This window comes from Xyrauchen texanus, chromosome 5, assembly GCF_025860055.1.
Source record: "Xyrauchen texanus isolate HMW12.3.18 chromosome 5, RBS_HiC_50CHRs, whole genome shotgun sequence".
In the NCBI taxonomy this organism is placed as follows: Eukaryota; Metazoa; Chordata; class Actinopteri; order Cypriniformes; family Catostomidae; genus Xyrauchen; species Xyrauchen texanus.
The window spans coordinates 69,108-87,500 of NC_068280.1; the positions used below are offsets into that span (position 1 = coordinate 69,108).

Below are 18,393 nucleotides of genomic sequence, written 5' to 3' on the forward strand. Positions count from 1 at the left end.
ATAATGGGTTAGGGTCATTATCACAAGTGTGTTTGTGGTAAAAGAGCTTCAGTATTCATAAACACTTGATTATTTTCATTCTTTATCTGTTTTTATTGCGGTAACTCAGCAGCAGTTCTCAAGCAGATGCACACAAGATGACTTGGGTTATTTCACATCATCTAAATTACAATGCCAAAACTCAAGATGCGACAAAAAGTTTCTCCGTTTACTTGCTAGTTTTCATTTTAGAAATTAGTCCTTAAAAGTTCTTTTTTTATTTGATTATTGACTCCACATTTGATAAACATTTGCAAACAAATGACAGAAGAACAAGAGGAAATCTCATTGTCTTGGCTAGAGTTGAAGTCAAAAAGTTTGAGAAGAACCAAACTAAAACATCGGTGTGTGAGACAGAAACTCAGATTACCCATCAGCCCATGTTTATCTGTACATGCACTAAGAGACAGAGAAAACTGAAGAAACCTACTTCATATCCATTTTGATGATTCATTTCTAATGTGTAATACTGATGCAAACCAACATCTGAGAAACATCCGATCAAACAATCTATCATGATGATAATCCAGTTCATTCATAGATTCAGTTCAGTTATGGGTTAATGGAGTGACAGCTGCAGTTTAATTACACATAACCACTATTGAAAGCAAAACAATCGCTGATAAATCAAAACTATTGCGAGACAGGCGCGAAGTTAAAGATCAGGATGACTGCCATTAGTTACATGGACTTTATTTATAATAATCTGAATAACAGAACGCTGGGGTCAGGGGTCAAGCTCTGTTGTCATGTTACGTCTGCTTTGATGATGTCATTGATCTTGTTTCTGCACCTCCTCGTACTGCGGCTCATCTGCATCTTTATCTGCATCCTCATCTGCTCCTCGAGAGTTAGGCACCCACAAGCCCGAGTCAATGCAGCGCTTCATGTGGTATTTGGCCTCCTGCAACAATCAAACACCACAATTTCTTTCCTCACTTCAAACATCATGGTCAAAACTCATGAAACATCTGCATCTAATCACACTGTTTCATTCTGGGATGGATGAGTTGTGTCAGTGTTGAGCTGTGATAATAATCAGATACAAAGGAGTTAATTGAGCTGACAGAACAGATCTTAAGTCCATTTCATCTACTAATTTATTGTCGTTTCCAATCCTGCCTAAATTCGGTGAATATTTCTATTTGATTTTTAATCAATCACACTGACCGTTGGATCCATTTTGCTGATGGTTTCCTGCAGCATCTGAATGTCTTTATTGTCAAAGCATTTTTGCATCTCCTGCGATCAGAACAACAGATGTGACACAGTTATGTCAAACTCCGATATCAGTGATAATCAATTCACAAAGCAGATACAGAAAACAGAAGCACAGTGCTACAATTCTTCCAGATCTCAGACATTAGGGATGCCACAGTGTGAGGTTTTGGCGGTTAGAAAAAAAAAAACAAATCACAGTTAACCAGTTTTACGATTATTTGCCAAAAATGTTTTATTGTGCAACAGCACTGAGAAAAGTCATATCACAATTGAATTGTCAGTGGACACATTTCTTAAGGATTTAAAGTATGTACGCTAAAGCAGCCCATCAATGTAAATGGAGTCACTTCAAAAGTCCACAACTGTAAGATTATTGCAGGTGTGCAACATGTAGTTCATGGCATTCAGTTTTTTTTCTTCTGCAATAGTATCAGACACAAATATCATTAATATGAGACACAAATATCAGTGATTTAAGACACTGATATCAAACACAAATATTAGTGATATAAAACACATATCAGTGATATCAGACATATATTAGACACCAATTTTTATCATATATGGCAATAATTTTAGTAATATCAGATAAAAATATCACTTATGACATCATGAGTCAGTGACATCAGACACCATGATATCAGAGATATCAGACACAAATATTATTGATATCAGACCCATAAATCAGTGATGTCAGACACACATATCAGTGATGTCAGACACAGATATCAATTAAATTAGACACGGAGTAGTGATATCAGACAGATTTTAGTGATGTTAGACACAGATATCAGTGATATCAGACACAAATATAAGTGATATCAGACCAATATATCAGTGAGATCAAAAAATGATTTTAGTGATTTCAGGTTATATCAGTGATATCAAAAACACAAATATCAGTGACATCAGACACAAATATCAGTGATATCAGACACTGATAGTAGTGATATCGGACAGATTTGAGTGATGTCAGACAAAGATATATCAGTGATATCAGACATTGATTTGAATGATATCAGAGATATCAGACACAAATCAGTGATATCAGACACAAATATCAGTGATATCAGACACAAATATCAGTGACATCAGACACAAATATCAGTGACATCAGACACAAATATCAGAGATATCAGACACAAATATCAGAGATATCAGACACAAATATCAGTGATATCAGACAAAAATATCAGAGATATCAGACACAAATATCAGTGATATCAGACACTGATTGTAGAGATATCAGAAACAGATTTGAATGATGTCAGACACAGATATCAGTGATGTGAAACACAGATATCAGTGATATCAGACACTGATAGTAGTGATATTAGACAGATTTTAGTGATGTTAGACACAGATATCAGTGATATGAGACAGATATCAGTGATATCAGACATTGATTTGAGTGATATCAGTGATAACAGACCCATATATCAGTAATATCAGAATAAAATATCAGTGATATCAGACCCATATATCAGTGATATCAGACATTGATTTGAGTGATATCAGTGAGATTAGACACAAATATCAGTGATATCAGACACTGATAGTAGTGATATCGGACAGATTTGAGTGATGTTAGACACGGATATCAATGATATCAGACATTGATTTGAATGATATCAGAGATATCAGACTCATATTTCAGTGATATCAGACACAAATATCAGTGATATCAGACACTGATAGTAGTGATATCGGACAGATTTGAGTGATGTTAGACACAGATATCAGTGATGTCAGACAAAGATATCAGTGATATGAGACAGATATCAGTGATATCAGACATTGATTTGAATGATATCAGAGATATCAGACACAAATATCAGTGACATCAGACACTGATTGTAGAGATATCAGAAACAGATTTTAATGATGTCAGACACAGATATCAGTGATGTGAAACACAGATGTCAGTGATATCAGACACTGATAGTAGTGATATTAGACAGATTTTAGTGATGTTAGACACAGATATCAGTGATATGAGACAGATATCAGTGATATCAGACATTGATTTGAGTGATATCAGTGATAACAGACCCATATATCAGTGATATCAGACCCATACATATGTGATATCAGATACTGATTTGAGTGATATCAGTGAGATTAGACACAAATATCAGTGATATCAGACCCATATATCAGTGATATCAGACATTGATTTGAGTGATATCAGTGAGATTAGACACAAATATCAGTGATATCAGACCCATATATCAGTGAGATCAGATACTGATTTTAGTGATATTAGAATCAGAAATAGCTTTATTGCCAAGTATGTTTTTTATGCATACAAGGAATTAGTTTTGGTGTTGTAGGCGCGTGTCACACATTCACTAAAAATTAAAAACAAGCATTAAAATATAAGCAATATAAATATTTCCACAGATATTTGTGATATCAGACACAAATATCAGACACAGACATCAGCGATATCAGACCCATATTTCAGTGATATCAGACAAAATATCAGTGATATCAGACCCATATATTAGTGATATCAAACACAAATATCAGAGATATCAGATACAAATATCAGAAACAGTTATCAGTGATATCAGACATAGATATCAGTGATGTCAGACAAACGTTTCAGTGATACCAGATACATATTTCAGGGATTTCAAATACAAATATCAGTGATATCAGACACAAATATCAGAAATGTCAGACGCATATATCAGTGATACCAGACACATATTTTATTGACATCAGACAGATATCAGTGATATCAGACAACTATATCAGTGATATCAGACACAAAAATCAGTGATATCAGACATGGATATTAGTGACATCAGACATGGATATTAGTGACATCAGACACATCAGTGATATCAGACACTGATTGTAACAATGTCAGACACAGATATCACACACAGATTTCAGTGATATCAGACACTGATTGTAGCGACATCAGACACTGATTGTAACAATGTCAAACAAAGATATTAGACACAGATATCAGTGATATCGGACACTGATTTTAGTGATATCAGACAAATATAATTTATACCACACAAAATATGAGATATCAGACCCATATATCAGTGATACCAGACACATATTTCAGTGATATCAGACACTGATTTTAGTGATATCAGACAGATATTTGTAATATCAGAAACAAATATCAGACAAAGACATCAGTGATATCGGACCCATATTTCAGTGATATCAGACACAAATATCAGAGACGTCAGACTCCGATATCAGTGACGTCAGACTCAGATATCAGTGACGTCAGACACTGACTTTTGTGAGATCAGACACAAAAGTGATATCAGAAAAATATAATTTATATCAGACACATCAGTGATATCAGAAACTGATTGTAGCAATATCAGACACTAATTGTAACAATATCACACTTATTGTAATGATGTTAGACACAAATATCAGACACAGATATCAGTGGTATCAGATAAAAATATCAGTGAAATCAGACCCATATATTAGTGATATTAAACACAATTATCAGAGATATAGGACGCATATCAGTGATATCAGTCAAACATTTCAGTGATATCAGATGCATATATCAGTGATATCAGACACTTATTTTATTGACATCAGACAAATAAATCAATGATATCAAAGATATCAGTGATGTCAGACACTGATTTAAGTGATATAAGACACAAATATCAGTGAAAACAGACACCGATATCAGTGATGTCAGACACTGATTTAAGTGATATCAGACACAAATATCAGTGAAAACAGACACCGATATCAGTGATGTCAGACACTGATTTAAGTGATATCAGACACAAATATCAGTGAAAACAGACACCGATATCAGTGATGTCAGACACCGATATCAGTGATGTCAGACACTGATTTTAGTGATATCAGACACAAATATCAGTGAAATCAGACACAGATAAACACAGATATCAGTGATGTCAGACACTGATTTTAATGTCAGATACAGATATCAGTGATGTCAGACACTGATTTAAGTGATATCAGACACAAATATCAGTGAAATCAGACACAGATAAACACAGATATCAGTGATGTCAGACACTGATTTTAATGTCAGATACAGATATCAGTGATGTCAGACACTGATTTCAGTGATATCAGACACAAATATCAGTGAAAACAGACACCGATATCAGTGATGTCAGACACTGATTTAAGTGATATCAGACACAAATATCAGTGAAAACAGACACAGATAAACACAGATATCAGTGATGTCAGACACTGATTTTAATGTCAGATACAGATATCAGTGATGTCAGACACTGATTTAAGTGATATCAGACACAAATATCAGTGATGTCAGACACTGATTTTAATGTCAGATACAGATATCAGTGATGTCATACACTGATTTAAGTGATATCAGACACAAATATCAGTGAAATCAGACACAGATAAACACAGATATCAGTGATGTCAGACACTGATTTTAATGTCAGATACAGATATCAGTGATGTCAGACACTGATTTTAATGTCAGATACAGATATCAGTGATGTCAGACACTGATTTAAGTGATATCAGACACAAATATCAGTGATGTCAGACACTGATTTTAATGTCAGATACAGATATCAGTGATGTCAGACACTGATTTTAATGTCAGATACAGATATCAGTGATGTCAGACACTGATTTAAGTGATATCAGACACAAATATCAGTGATGTCAGACACTGATTTTAATGTCAGATACAGATATCAGTGATGTCAGACACTGATTTTAATGTCAGATACAGATATCAGTGATGTCAGACACTGATTTAAGTGATATCAGACACAAATATCAGTGATGTCAGACACTGATTTTAATGTCAGATACAGATATCAGTGATGTCATACACTGATTTAAGTGATATCAGACACAAATATCAGTGATGTCAGACACTGATTTTAATGTCAGACATTAATATCAGTGAAATCAGATGGAGATATCAGTGATGTCAGATACTGATTTTAGTGATATCAGACACATATAGTGATATCAGAGATACCAGACAGGGCTTTCAGACTAAAGGCATGTTCACAACAAATCTGTGACGTTTTGAGTTTCAAACTTCCGACAAAAAGGTCTACTCATACACAGTCCCTAAAAAATTAAACAAAAACTGTCACCCCTGTACAGTAGGCAGTGCTGTTGTGCAAATATTTTTACCAGTCTTTTGTCAATGCCAGGCATAAATATATTGGATGATGTTAATGCATTTATTTAAATAATTGCATTATTTTATGGTGTTGATGCATTTTGAGGAGTATATCATCTGTGTTTGTGGGTGGGTGTGGCTCACCACTAATCGCAGGGTTGGTGGTACGATTCCCGGCCCACATGACTCCACATGCCGAAGTCTACTTGGGCAAGACACTTGTCGTCATTGGTGTGTGTGTGTGTGTGTGTGTGTGTGTGTGTGTGTGTGTGTGTGTGTGATTGAGATGCAGTGTTAAGCGCTTGGAATACTGCGAAGGTTAAAAAAGTGCAATATAAGTGCAGACCATTTAACATTTGTGTTTTTTTTATGCGAGTAAGATGAGTACTGAGCGTTGTTGCATAAATATACATCTATTTATATATGCACATGTATTTTGCTATGAGAAAATTCCAAACCCATTCCCAAACCCAACGTCTCTTTTTATAACATCTGGATTAACGCCTGGATAATAGAACACAAGGTACAGTGATATAAATACACATGGAATAATGTAATATAAAAGTATGCTATATATAAAAGAAAACACTGGCTCACTGTATTTTCTTTTTTTTAATTATTGCAATACTTTGTTATATAACTGCTGCAATAAAAATAGCAGTCTTGTTATGCAATTTGTTTGCCTACAGTAAAATATTGCAAGCGTTTTATGGAATATTTTACTGCGAGCTTAGTGCAAATGAACTGCTGAACCTAAGCCTATTTTTAATGCCATGAGAATATAACAGGCACAGTGATGTACAGTATTAAATAATGTACATTATAAATATATCGTTTCAGGGGTGTATCAGCGGCACGTCAAATGACAGAAAGCTCTTATCTCAAAAACTCGTTCGGAATGAACATTCGCACCAAATAGAGGAACTTGGTGTGAACAGGCCCTAACATTTGAGAGTCCCAGCACCTAGCACAGGTGGGGGTCAGGGGTTAGGGGCTATAAAATATACTATTTCAAATATACTCATAATTTAAGTGATATTATTATGGTATTACAAAAATAAGTGCATTTTGTAATAAAATATTTTGTCCCACTGTAATGCGCATCTGATTTTGAGTTGAATTAAATTGACTGGGTTTCACAACAGTAACATGTATAGAAGGTAAAAAGTTATTAATAACTAATTATTCTGAAAAGTTGGGACTCTTATTGATTAAAGTTCAGACATATCTTGTTATTTCATAAGATTTTACACCGAATGAAAAGTAGTTTTGTTCATAATTTACACTAAATGACAAATGGTTAGGATTCTATACTGTACTTACAATAGATTAGCCAAAGTACTCATTACACATACCTCTGTTAAAACTATAAGACAATCATAACCACAGGAAAATCATTTTTATAATCAAGTCTCCTAAACATATTAAAAACTATTAAAATAAAATATACAAATTTAGATAAATTCCCTCACACCCCTAATTTATTAATAATATGAACATTTTTAATGTGAATATATTTCTACCTAAAATACTAGTTAAAGGGACAGTTCACCCAAACATTTGAATTCATTTACTCACCCTCATGCCATCCCAGATGTGTGTGACTTTTTCTTCTGCTGAACACAAATGAAGATTTTTAGAAGAATATTTCAGCTTTGTAGCTCCATACAATGCAAGTGAACTTTGAAGCTCCACAAAGCACATAAAGGCAGCATAAAAGTCATCCATAAGCCTCCAGTGGTTTAATCCATGTCTTCAGAAGTGATATGATAGGTGTGGGTGAGAAACTGATCAATATTTAAGTCCTTTTTTACTATAAATCTCCACTTTCACATCTGAAAAGTCACATGAAAGTAAATTACACATGAAAGTCACATGTGGTGCCTGTTTATTTTCACTAAAAAGTTTAAGTGGAGATTTATAGTAAAAAAGGACTTAAATATTGATGTGTTTCTCACCCACACCTATCATATCACTTCAGAAGACATGGATTAAACCACTGGAGTCATATGGATTAGTTTTATGCCGCATTTTTGGAGCTTCTGGTCACCATCCACATTGTATGGACCTACAGAGCTGAAATATCATTTGTGTTCTGCAGAAAAAAGGATGTCGGGTTAACCAGTTTAGTCACAGAGACATTGAGGTTTACAACAGAAGATTCTGTGTTGAATTGAAATGTTTCATGACTTGCGCTGGTTTTAATGATCTGTGCTGCACGGGTGACACGTGTCACAAGTAAATGCACCCGCTCTGTTCATTGAGCCGTGCTGATAATTGACCTCTGTAGCGGATAGGGATGTTTCCTTCTGCTTTTGATGTCGCTCATGTTCAACAGAATATGTCGAACTGTCCAAGTAAATTTAATGATAGGTTGAAATAGGAGGAAACATTTTCTCAAAATGCCCCATCAGTGACATCAGCTTTGATCTCTGCACTGATTCCCATCAGGCAGTGGGGCATTTTGTTAAGATACTGTAACTGCTCATAAAACCTGTATTTTTCATAACAATATCTGGTAAATAAATGAGATGAGTGAATGTTTGTAATGAGGACAGTGCATCTATTGTGTTATCACTGGCATCAGTGAGAGCCGCTGCTAATAACACTTATTCATCAGTCTGTTAGTTACTGTTACCTCAGGCAGGGACTCGTACACCTCCGCTGGATCAACACCACCGGGACCCAAACGCTTCTGACGCTCCTCTTCCTCATATTCTTTCATTGCTTTCTCAATCCGAATCTTGGCTCGGCCGCACACGCTCTTTAAACGACTCCAATTCATCATTAAATGCATCCTGATACTGCTGATCTGCAGTCTAAAAACACAAACTGCAAGTAAGAAACAAATACACACAGTCCAGCACTGTAGCAGCTGACACACACACACACACACACACACACACACACACACACACACACACACACACACAAGACCAGCACTGTAGCAGCTGACACACACACACACACACACACACACACACATACAAAAAGACCAGCATTGTAGCAGCTGACACACACACACACACACCAGCACTGTAGCAGCTGACACACACACACACACACACACACACACACAAAGACCAGCACTGTAGCAGCTGACACACACACACACACACACACACACACACACACACACACACACAAAGACCAGCACTGTAGCAGCTGACACACACACACACACACACACACACACACAAAGACCAGCACTGTAGCAGCTGACACACACACACACACACACACCAGCACTCTAGCAGCTGACACACACACAGTCCAGCACTCTAGCAGCTGACACACACACACACACACACACACACACACAAAGACCAGCACTGTAGCAGCTGACACACACACACACACACACACACACACACACACACACCAGCACTCTAGCAGCTGACACACACACACAGTCCAGCACTCTAGCAGCTGACACACACACACACACACACCCACAAAGACCAGCACTGTAGCAGCTGACACACACACACACACACCAGCACTGTAGCAGCTGACACACACACACACAAAGACCAGCACTGTAGCAGCTGACACACACACACACACACACAAAGACCAGCACTGTAGCAGCTGACACACACACACACACACACACACACACACACACACCAGCACTGTAGCAGCTGACACTCACACACACAGTCCAGCACTCTAGCAGCTGACACACACACACACACACACACACACACACACACAGTCCAGCACTCTAGCAGCTGACACACACACACACACAGTCCAGCACTCTAGCAGCTGACACACACACACACAGTCCAGCACTCTAGCAGCTGACACACACACACACACACACACACCAGCACTGTAGCAGCTGACACTCACACACACAGTCCAGCACTCTAGCAGCTGACACACACACACAGTCCAGCACTCTTGCAGCTGACACACACACACACACACACACACACACACACACACACACACACACACACACACACACACACACACACACACACACACACACACACACACACACAGTCCAGCACTCTTGCAGCTGACACACACACCTTGATTTTGGTGAAGAACTGGCGGAAACATCCACGTGGATCCACCTGCAAACTCTTGGCCAGTTCTAGAATGAACTGCATGACGATAGTTTGATGCGCCACCTGCTCCATCAGTGCATGTTTCTAAAGCACAAACACACCATTTCATTTGACATTTTTAACAATCATTTAGATTCAGACCCGCTATTGAATCATTTGATTTGAGAACCAGTTCAGCTGATTCATTGTGAGAGTTTCACACCACACAACAGAAATATCCATTTCAGAGAGGAGCAAACTAGAAATATAGAAATATATATTCACGTCAGAAATGTCAATGACTTCACCAGGCCTGGAAAACAGTTACCTCCTCCACCTCCAGGTCGATGCACATGATGACCAAATAATTGGCCGTTTCCTCGCACACCAGGTGAGGATTATCAGACAGATATTTCTGAGAGTCGTCCCAGCGCCGCAACATCCCTAAACACACACACACACCATATGCATTGTTTATTTTGTCATGCAATCTTGTCGTTTATAATGAATACACATATTCTAGTGTTGACACACAGAAAACAGCAGCTCACCAAAGTGTTTGATCTGTTTCTCGTATTTCTCCACAAAGGTTTTGTGTTTCTCTTCTTTCTCTTCCTCAGTCTCCTCCTTTTTCTCTGGCTTTACATTGACGACACTCTGAAACACAACACAAGTGTGTGAGTGTGAGAGTAACATAAGTGTGTATTCTGATCTGTACTGAGTGTCACACACACCTTACTGAAGCCCTCTTTACTGAGCGTGTCCACGTTCCAGGGCATCTTCTTCTCCTCCGTACGGTGTTCATCAATCTTCTTCTGCCACGATCTCTCCTCTTTTTTCAGACGTTTCTCCTCCACTTGAGCTTTGATGAGCTCCGCTTTACTCTCGTCTGTGGATGCCACGCTCAACTCCTGTACCCGCCGCTGCACTTCTGCCAACTTCTTCTTGCTCTCCATCAAACTCTTTTCGATGTCCTCACCTTTCTTCAGAAAGGCCTCCATGCGCTCCACACGAGCCTGTGACAAGGGGCGAGAGAGACTGATTTAAATGAGAAAGAGAGAGTGAAATCTCAACATTACCGTGTCAGATTCTCTCGAAATACTTTATAAAGGGTCAAGCCCTGAAAGGGCGAATTGTTAGTGTTCTTCTTCTTCTGCCATGGGAGTCTACGGCATCCCATAGAACTGTTCGCAGGAAAGTTGTGAAATGTATCACATCTAGGAGGACAGTCTGAACTGATAGCACACTAAATTTGGAACCCCTTTACGCTAATGACATTTGAACTGTAAGTCCTAGAGACAACATTCTTCCCCTGGTTCCCGAGTCCATACCTTGGGTTTGAATTCCGCCCGACTAGATTTGAATTTTAAGGAAGTTTTTGTCCAATTTCCACCAAAATAATTTTAAAGCGATCGTGAAATAGAGCTTCACAAAAGTTATCACTGTTTTTTTTTTCAATGTTTGAAATCGTTCCTGAGAAATGGTTTCAAGTTGACAGCGGGCACGCAAAATTACCACACTGTTATTCTGATTATAACTCTTGAACGCTTTGGCCAAAAATAATAAAACTGGTCTCTTTACATTCAATGAAACATTCCGAGTCAAACGATTTTGAATTTGCTGTATTTTAAGAATGTGTGGCGTATCGTTATGAAACTTTGTATGTGTCATCAGGACCATGCCCTGAAGGTGCTTGAGAAGTTTGGATCTGGCACCACCTAGTGGTACATTTTACATTTGTGAGATTCTAACTTCTAGTGCCATGATACCGTATTTGCTTCGGTTCGCATTAAGGCCTGTTGCCACTTTGAAATTTCTTTAGCGAATTGCTTCAAAGCCGTTCGTCTGATCGGAATGAAACAACGAAAATAAGAAGCATCATTAGTACATTTCTTAAGATGAAAGAGACATGGCAACATTTTGCTCATAAATGCCAAAAAGAGGCCGATGATTTTTAAAAGTGGTCTCTGCTAATATATATATATATAAAACAAAAAGAACCGTTAAGAATACCGTTAAAGTACCGGATCGATAAACAGTATCGGTAAGAGTAGTAATACCATTAAACCTTAACGATACCCATCCCTAGTTATGCCTGTGCTTCTCTTGGATGCTCTGAATATTGGATTACGTGTCTTAATTAAAGCTGCATTTGGATCTCAACCTTTGTGTCTCGGAGCAGTTCGTAACACCTGCTTTGTTTATTTAATATAACTGTTATACATTATTTATACAATATGATTTTACATTATACATTTTTAATTTTAAGTGTACAAGTGCAGATTGGTCATGGCGACCGCCGGCGCTGCTGTGGTGACTGCTCTTGTTGATAAGAAAGGAGGAAAGAGCCATGTGTGGAAATATTTTGGATTTGCGGCTGATGACGAGGGGAACATCATAGATCATCAAAAACCAATTTGCAAACGATGTCATCGAAGTTTTCTCTCAAAAGCAGGCAATACATCAAACTTGATAAAACACCTTAAAGACCGACACCCGGATCTAATGAAAGAGTTCAAGCAGGTAAGTTTCAAATTAATTTCAAATTTAGAGTTTCTGTTTTGTGTTATATACCATATTTTAATTTAAATGTCGGATTGAAATAAACACAATGTTAGCCGTGTAGTAAATCATTAGCATAACGTTACGTTATGTGTTTTTTAGGTGTGTAATTTATTTTCATTTATTAGTTGTGGAAAAACTTGAAACACAATTTTAAATAAGTATAAAGAATGGCATTGTTTACCTTTATTAATAAAAATAGTGTGTTGTTCAATTAGCATGTTTTTGTGTTTTGCTTTGGTACCGAGAACCATGGATTTTTTCTTGTAAATTTAGTCTAAATTAAACTTTGGTTTGGTACCGAAATTGGTACCGAAATTGGTACCAAGAACCGTGGATTTTCACTGGTATCGGTACCGAATACTGAAATTTTGGTACCGTGACAACACTACCCTCTACGATCAAAGTCATGCATCGCGGATCAACCTCTTTTCTCGAAACGCTGGCTGAAGTGGAATCGTATGCTGCCCAGCAACAAGCATTCGCTACGCATCTACCCGTATCTGATGACACACCTGCGGGAATGTTAACGGACTCCGACAGCCCGTAACCTCTAGGAAAGGATTTAAAGGTTCTACTAACGCCGCGATTGTGCCGAACTCTTCATTGGTGAACGGTGATGCCGAGTCGACCTTCAGACTCGAGTGATCGACTGTTATGCTGGCCACGTATCTAGACGAGATTTCTGTTTTGGCAGGCAGGAGAGTTCGTTCTAACTCTCTGCTTTCTGCCCTCTTATCCGGTTCTAGTTGTTGTTCCTTTAGAGTTTCAGATGCCATGATTTTTCCATGTAAGTCCATATTTGTTTGTTATATATTCAAAGGGAAGTACCTTATTATTAATTATCTATGGCTCTTAAAGTAGTATCTTGGAACATTAATGGTTTAAACGGCGCCATTAAGAGAACTAAATGCTTGGATTATTTATGAACTAAGTAAGCATCGGTTGTATTAATACAGGAGAGTCATTTGAAAGCTTGTGACGTACATCGTTTTCAGAATAGGCACTATAAATTAGTTTCTTTTTCTTCGTCTACTAAGAAAACTAAGGGGGTTTTGATATTGGTTGCTCGGCGCCTTCCCTATTCCATTCACTGTTCAAAGAGTGATACAGAAGGTCGTATTACTTGTACACTCGGTACATGGTCCAATATTAAATGCGCTTTTGTTTCAGTTTATGCTCCTAATGAAAATGATAGTGAGTTCTATCAATAGCTTGTTCGTATGATACTAAGTTTTGGTGACTACTATCTTGTGATAGGTGGTGACTTCAATGCTGTGCATAATCCCTTACTTGATAGGTCCCAAATATCTCACTCTGACCTAACCCCCTCAAAGTTGTTTAATGATTTATAAAACAGGTCAATGTCTGTGGCATATGGCGACTAAAGAATGATAGCGCCAAAGACTATACATTCTTTTCAGCTCGCCACAAATCATACTCACGCATTGATTATCTGCTCGTATCTCCTGTCTATATTCCATTTATTGACAATGCGGATATATTACCCCTTCTTCTTTCAGATCATTCCCCGGTAACTTTATGTCTTTTCCCATTTTCCGCTCCCTCTGGACGTAAACGTTGGAGATTTAACACATCCTTACTCCATGACCAAGAATTTATATCACAATTACGCACCTCCTTAGTTGAGTTTATTGAGTTGAACAGGGGTTCTTCAAACAACCCGCAATCCTTATGGGAGGTGACGAAATGCTTTATTAGAGGGAAATGTATTTCTTTCTCTTCTTTTCGTCAAAAATCTAGAAATAGCCGCATAAATGAGTTGGAAGAACAGATTCAGATGTTGGAAAACGACCTTAAAAACAAGTAATGTCAACGGAAGGAGAAAGAACTTTGTGCAATTAAATATGAGCTAAAAAGATTACTCATGCACAGAGCTAAATTTATTATGCATCGAACAAGGCAGTCTTATTATTTCAACGGTGAGAGACCTAGTAAATTATTAGCATTACGAATCAACCAGATGGAATCTAGAGCAGTCATACACGCTATAAAGAATGAAGACACTTTATGCACCCAACCCAAAGATATAAACCAGACTTTTAAAACTTACTACGAACAATTATACACTTCGAACTCTTCAAGTTACCAGCAACATACATCCTTTCTTCAACAGCTTCATCTTCCTAAAATTGATAAACATCATCAGGAGATGTTAGACTGTCCCTTGTCAGCTGAAGAATTGAAGTTGGCCTTGGACTCTATGCCAAAGAAAAAATCTCCAGGAATTGACGGAATTCCCCCTGAATTAATCTCTGCTATTTGGGATATAGTATCACCACTTATTTTAAACTCATTTAATTTTGCAGTTGAAAACGGAGCCTTACATAGGGACCAAAACACAGCTCTGATAACCCTTTTACTTAAAAAAGGGAAAGATCCTTTAGAATGTGCTAGCTACCGTCCTATTAGCTTAATCACCACCGATGCTAAACTTTTCGCTAAAGTTCTAACTCTTAGACTGAATAAATGCATAGACAGTATTGTTCACTTTGATCAGTCCGGTTTTCTCAAAGGCCGATTGGCGTCCGATAATATCAGGCGACTATTACATATCATTCATAGATCCGATTCTTGTCCAGCCTCCTCTGCAATTATCTCATTGGACGCGGAGAAGGCCTTTGATAGAATTGAATGGAGCTTTCTCTGGTCGGTCCTTGACTTTGTAGGGGTCGGACAAGGATTTATTAAACGGTTAAAACACTCTACAATAGCTGCTCAGCACGTGTTCTTATGGGATCCTTAATGTCTTTGCCCTTTGCTCTTGGTCGGGGTACTCGCCAAGGCTGCCCATTATCACCTTTGCTTTTTACTTTATCAGTGGAGCCCTTGGCTCAAGCAGTACGTCAGTCATCAACTATACATCCCATTATCTGTGTAGGCACCTCACACAAAATCTCTCTTTATGCAGACGATATCTTGCTCTATGTTTTCCAATATTTCTGAGTCTGTTCCTGAATGTTTAAATCTTAATTTATTTGGTACTATCTCAGGTTACAAAATTAATTGGAATAAATCAGCACTAATGCCCCTTAATGATGCAGCGAATCAGGAATCCAGTAGCTTACCTCCTTCGATCCCCATAGTTAAACAGTTTAAATATTTGGGCATCATTATATCCCCTTCAATTCATCTTTTCTCTAAATCTAACTATCAAACTCTCCTGAATAAGATCAAGGAAGATTTAGATAGGTGGTCCCCCTTATGTTTAGCTCTTCATGGAAGAATATCTACTATTAAAATGAATGTACTTCCAAGGGTACATTTTGTATTCTCTATGTTACCGCTAGCACCACCTGATTTTTTTTTTCAAAGAACTCAACACGGCTATCTCTAGATTTATCTGGATTATGAAAAAACCCAGAATCCGTCTTAAGACGATGCAGCGCAAGATATTTGATGGGGGTCTCTCATTCCCTGATTTTAAGATTTATAATCTAGCCTTCCAAACAAGAACAATCCAAACCTGGGTTAACCCTGACTCCCGGGTTCCATGGCGAGATTTAGAAGTGAATATCACCCATCCGGTTAGCCTACAAGATCTACCCTTTGCAAGTGTTTCCAAATGTTCTAAGAAAATGTATGGACCAATCATTGAGTATACTCCCTCGAGGTATGGAAAAAGGTTGAGAAAAGTATGGGAGGCCCCTTCTTATACACCAAATTAACGCCATTGTGGCACAATACTTGTTTGTGTACTGGTAAAATACCCTTTGTATTTAAAGCTTGGTCTGATGCTGGTATTTATACCTTGAAAGACATTTTCTGTAAAAAAGGCATCAAATCATTTCAGGAATTAAGTTCAGAATTTTCTTTACCTGGATTCTCTTTTTTATATATTTGAGACTAAGGTCAGCCCTGAAAGCATATGGTGTTCCCTGGACCACTGATATTTTACCACATCCATTGTGGAAATGGCTGGACCCTAATGCCTCCGCTAAGGGCTTAGTTTCTAAGATCTATAATTCAATTCTGGTTTTGCAACACTCATATATTCCAGCTGTCCACTCCTGGGAAAGGGATGGTTTATCTAAACCTGACTGGGATGTGGTATGGGCCAGATGTTTCACTTCATCTAAGAACCTGGCTCACCAGATGATTCACTATAAATGTATTAATAGGGCTTATATTACTCCTAGTGTATTATATAGGATGAAGGTTAGATCTGATCCATACTGTCATTTATGTAACACATCTACAGTAGGTTCTTATTTGCATATGTTTTGGGAATGCCCAATGGTGGTTCCCTTCTGGACCTTTGTAAGTACTGTTCTTTCCGAAATCCTACATCTGGACATACCTCAAGACCCATTGCTACTTCTACTGTTAGATGACTCCGCTCTTCAGTTGAATGCTCACCATAAAAGGACCTTACTGTCAGCAAGTACGGCTGCCAAAAAGACTATTTTAAAGCTATGGATAGAGGTATGCTTTTTATATGGTAACTTTAAATAAAATATTGATCACAAAAAAAAATATAACTCGTTAAATCCTTTAAATTAATACAGTGTACAAATTCACTATATTTTCAACATTAGGTTAAAATTAAATATAATAATGTTGAACACAGTTACCCAACAGGGACACAGATGACAGCACGATCGGGTAGAGGGAAATTATAGCCTATATACTTATTAGTGTTGACATGACTGGTGTAAAATGAACCAGTTTTTTAGGTGCTTTTTAAACAGTGTATGTAGTGAGTTCTCTAATATTCTGAGGAACAGAGTTCCAATTCTGCGCTGCTGAGACTGAAAAAGCATGCTGGCTGAATGCAGTTTTCTGCAAAGGAACAACACAGTCTCCTCGGGCCGACCCTCGTGTTACTCGCTGTGAGGAGTTTCTGATGTTTACAAATTTACTGAGTGGGGGAGATGACAGACCATAAATTATTTTATATAACAGACATAAGTTAGAATACTTGATAGCATTTTCCCAACTTAAAAGTTTATGCTTTTGTAATATGGCACAATGGTGAGATCTAAATGATTTTTTATCTAAAATTTTGATTGTTTGCTTGTAAAGTGACTCTAATGGTTTTAACATTATTTTCTTTGCTTGTGACCATGTTGTAAGGCAATAAGTGATGTGGGGCAAAACCATACTATGCATAAACATTTTGGCGGCCTCAGTTGATAGGTGTGATCTTATAAAACGGAAATTTGCGATATTAAATTTAACTCTATTACAAACCAGTTTTATCTGTGATTTAAAGGTTAGTTTAGAGTCTATTACGATGCCTAGATATTTAAATTCTGACACAACTTTTATTTTTTCCCCTGACACATAAATATCATGCTGATTGTTTGTAGTGTTTGATTTCGAAAAGTACATTGA

General features: G+C 37.6%; 1 protein-coding gene across 1 annotated transcript in view; it reads right to left on the reverse strand.

Annotated features, from left to right (window-relative positions):
• Positions 1 to 69: 69 nt before the first annotated feature.
• The window catches only part of cdc37 (cell division cycle 37 homolog (S. cerevisiae)), a 27,789-nt gene continuing 9,465 nt past the window's right edge, over positions 70 to 18,393 (reverse strand). Inside the window, 8 exon segments of the mRNA XM_052126520.1 lie at positions 70 to 943; positions 1,210 to 1,281; positions 9,051 to 9,168; positions 9,170 to 9,231; positions 10,456 to 10,578; positions 10,802 to 10,917; positions 11,025 to 11,130; positions 11,208 to 11,489. Of these exon segments, the coding sequence (XP_051982480.1) occupies positions 812 to 943; positions 1,210 to 1,281; positions 9,051 to 9,168; positions 9,170 to 9,231; positions 10,456 to 10,578; positions 10,802 to 10,917; positions 11,025 to 11,130; positions 11,208 to 11,489 (1,011 nt within the window). The 3' untranslated portion in view covers positions 70 to 811.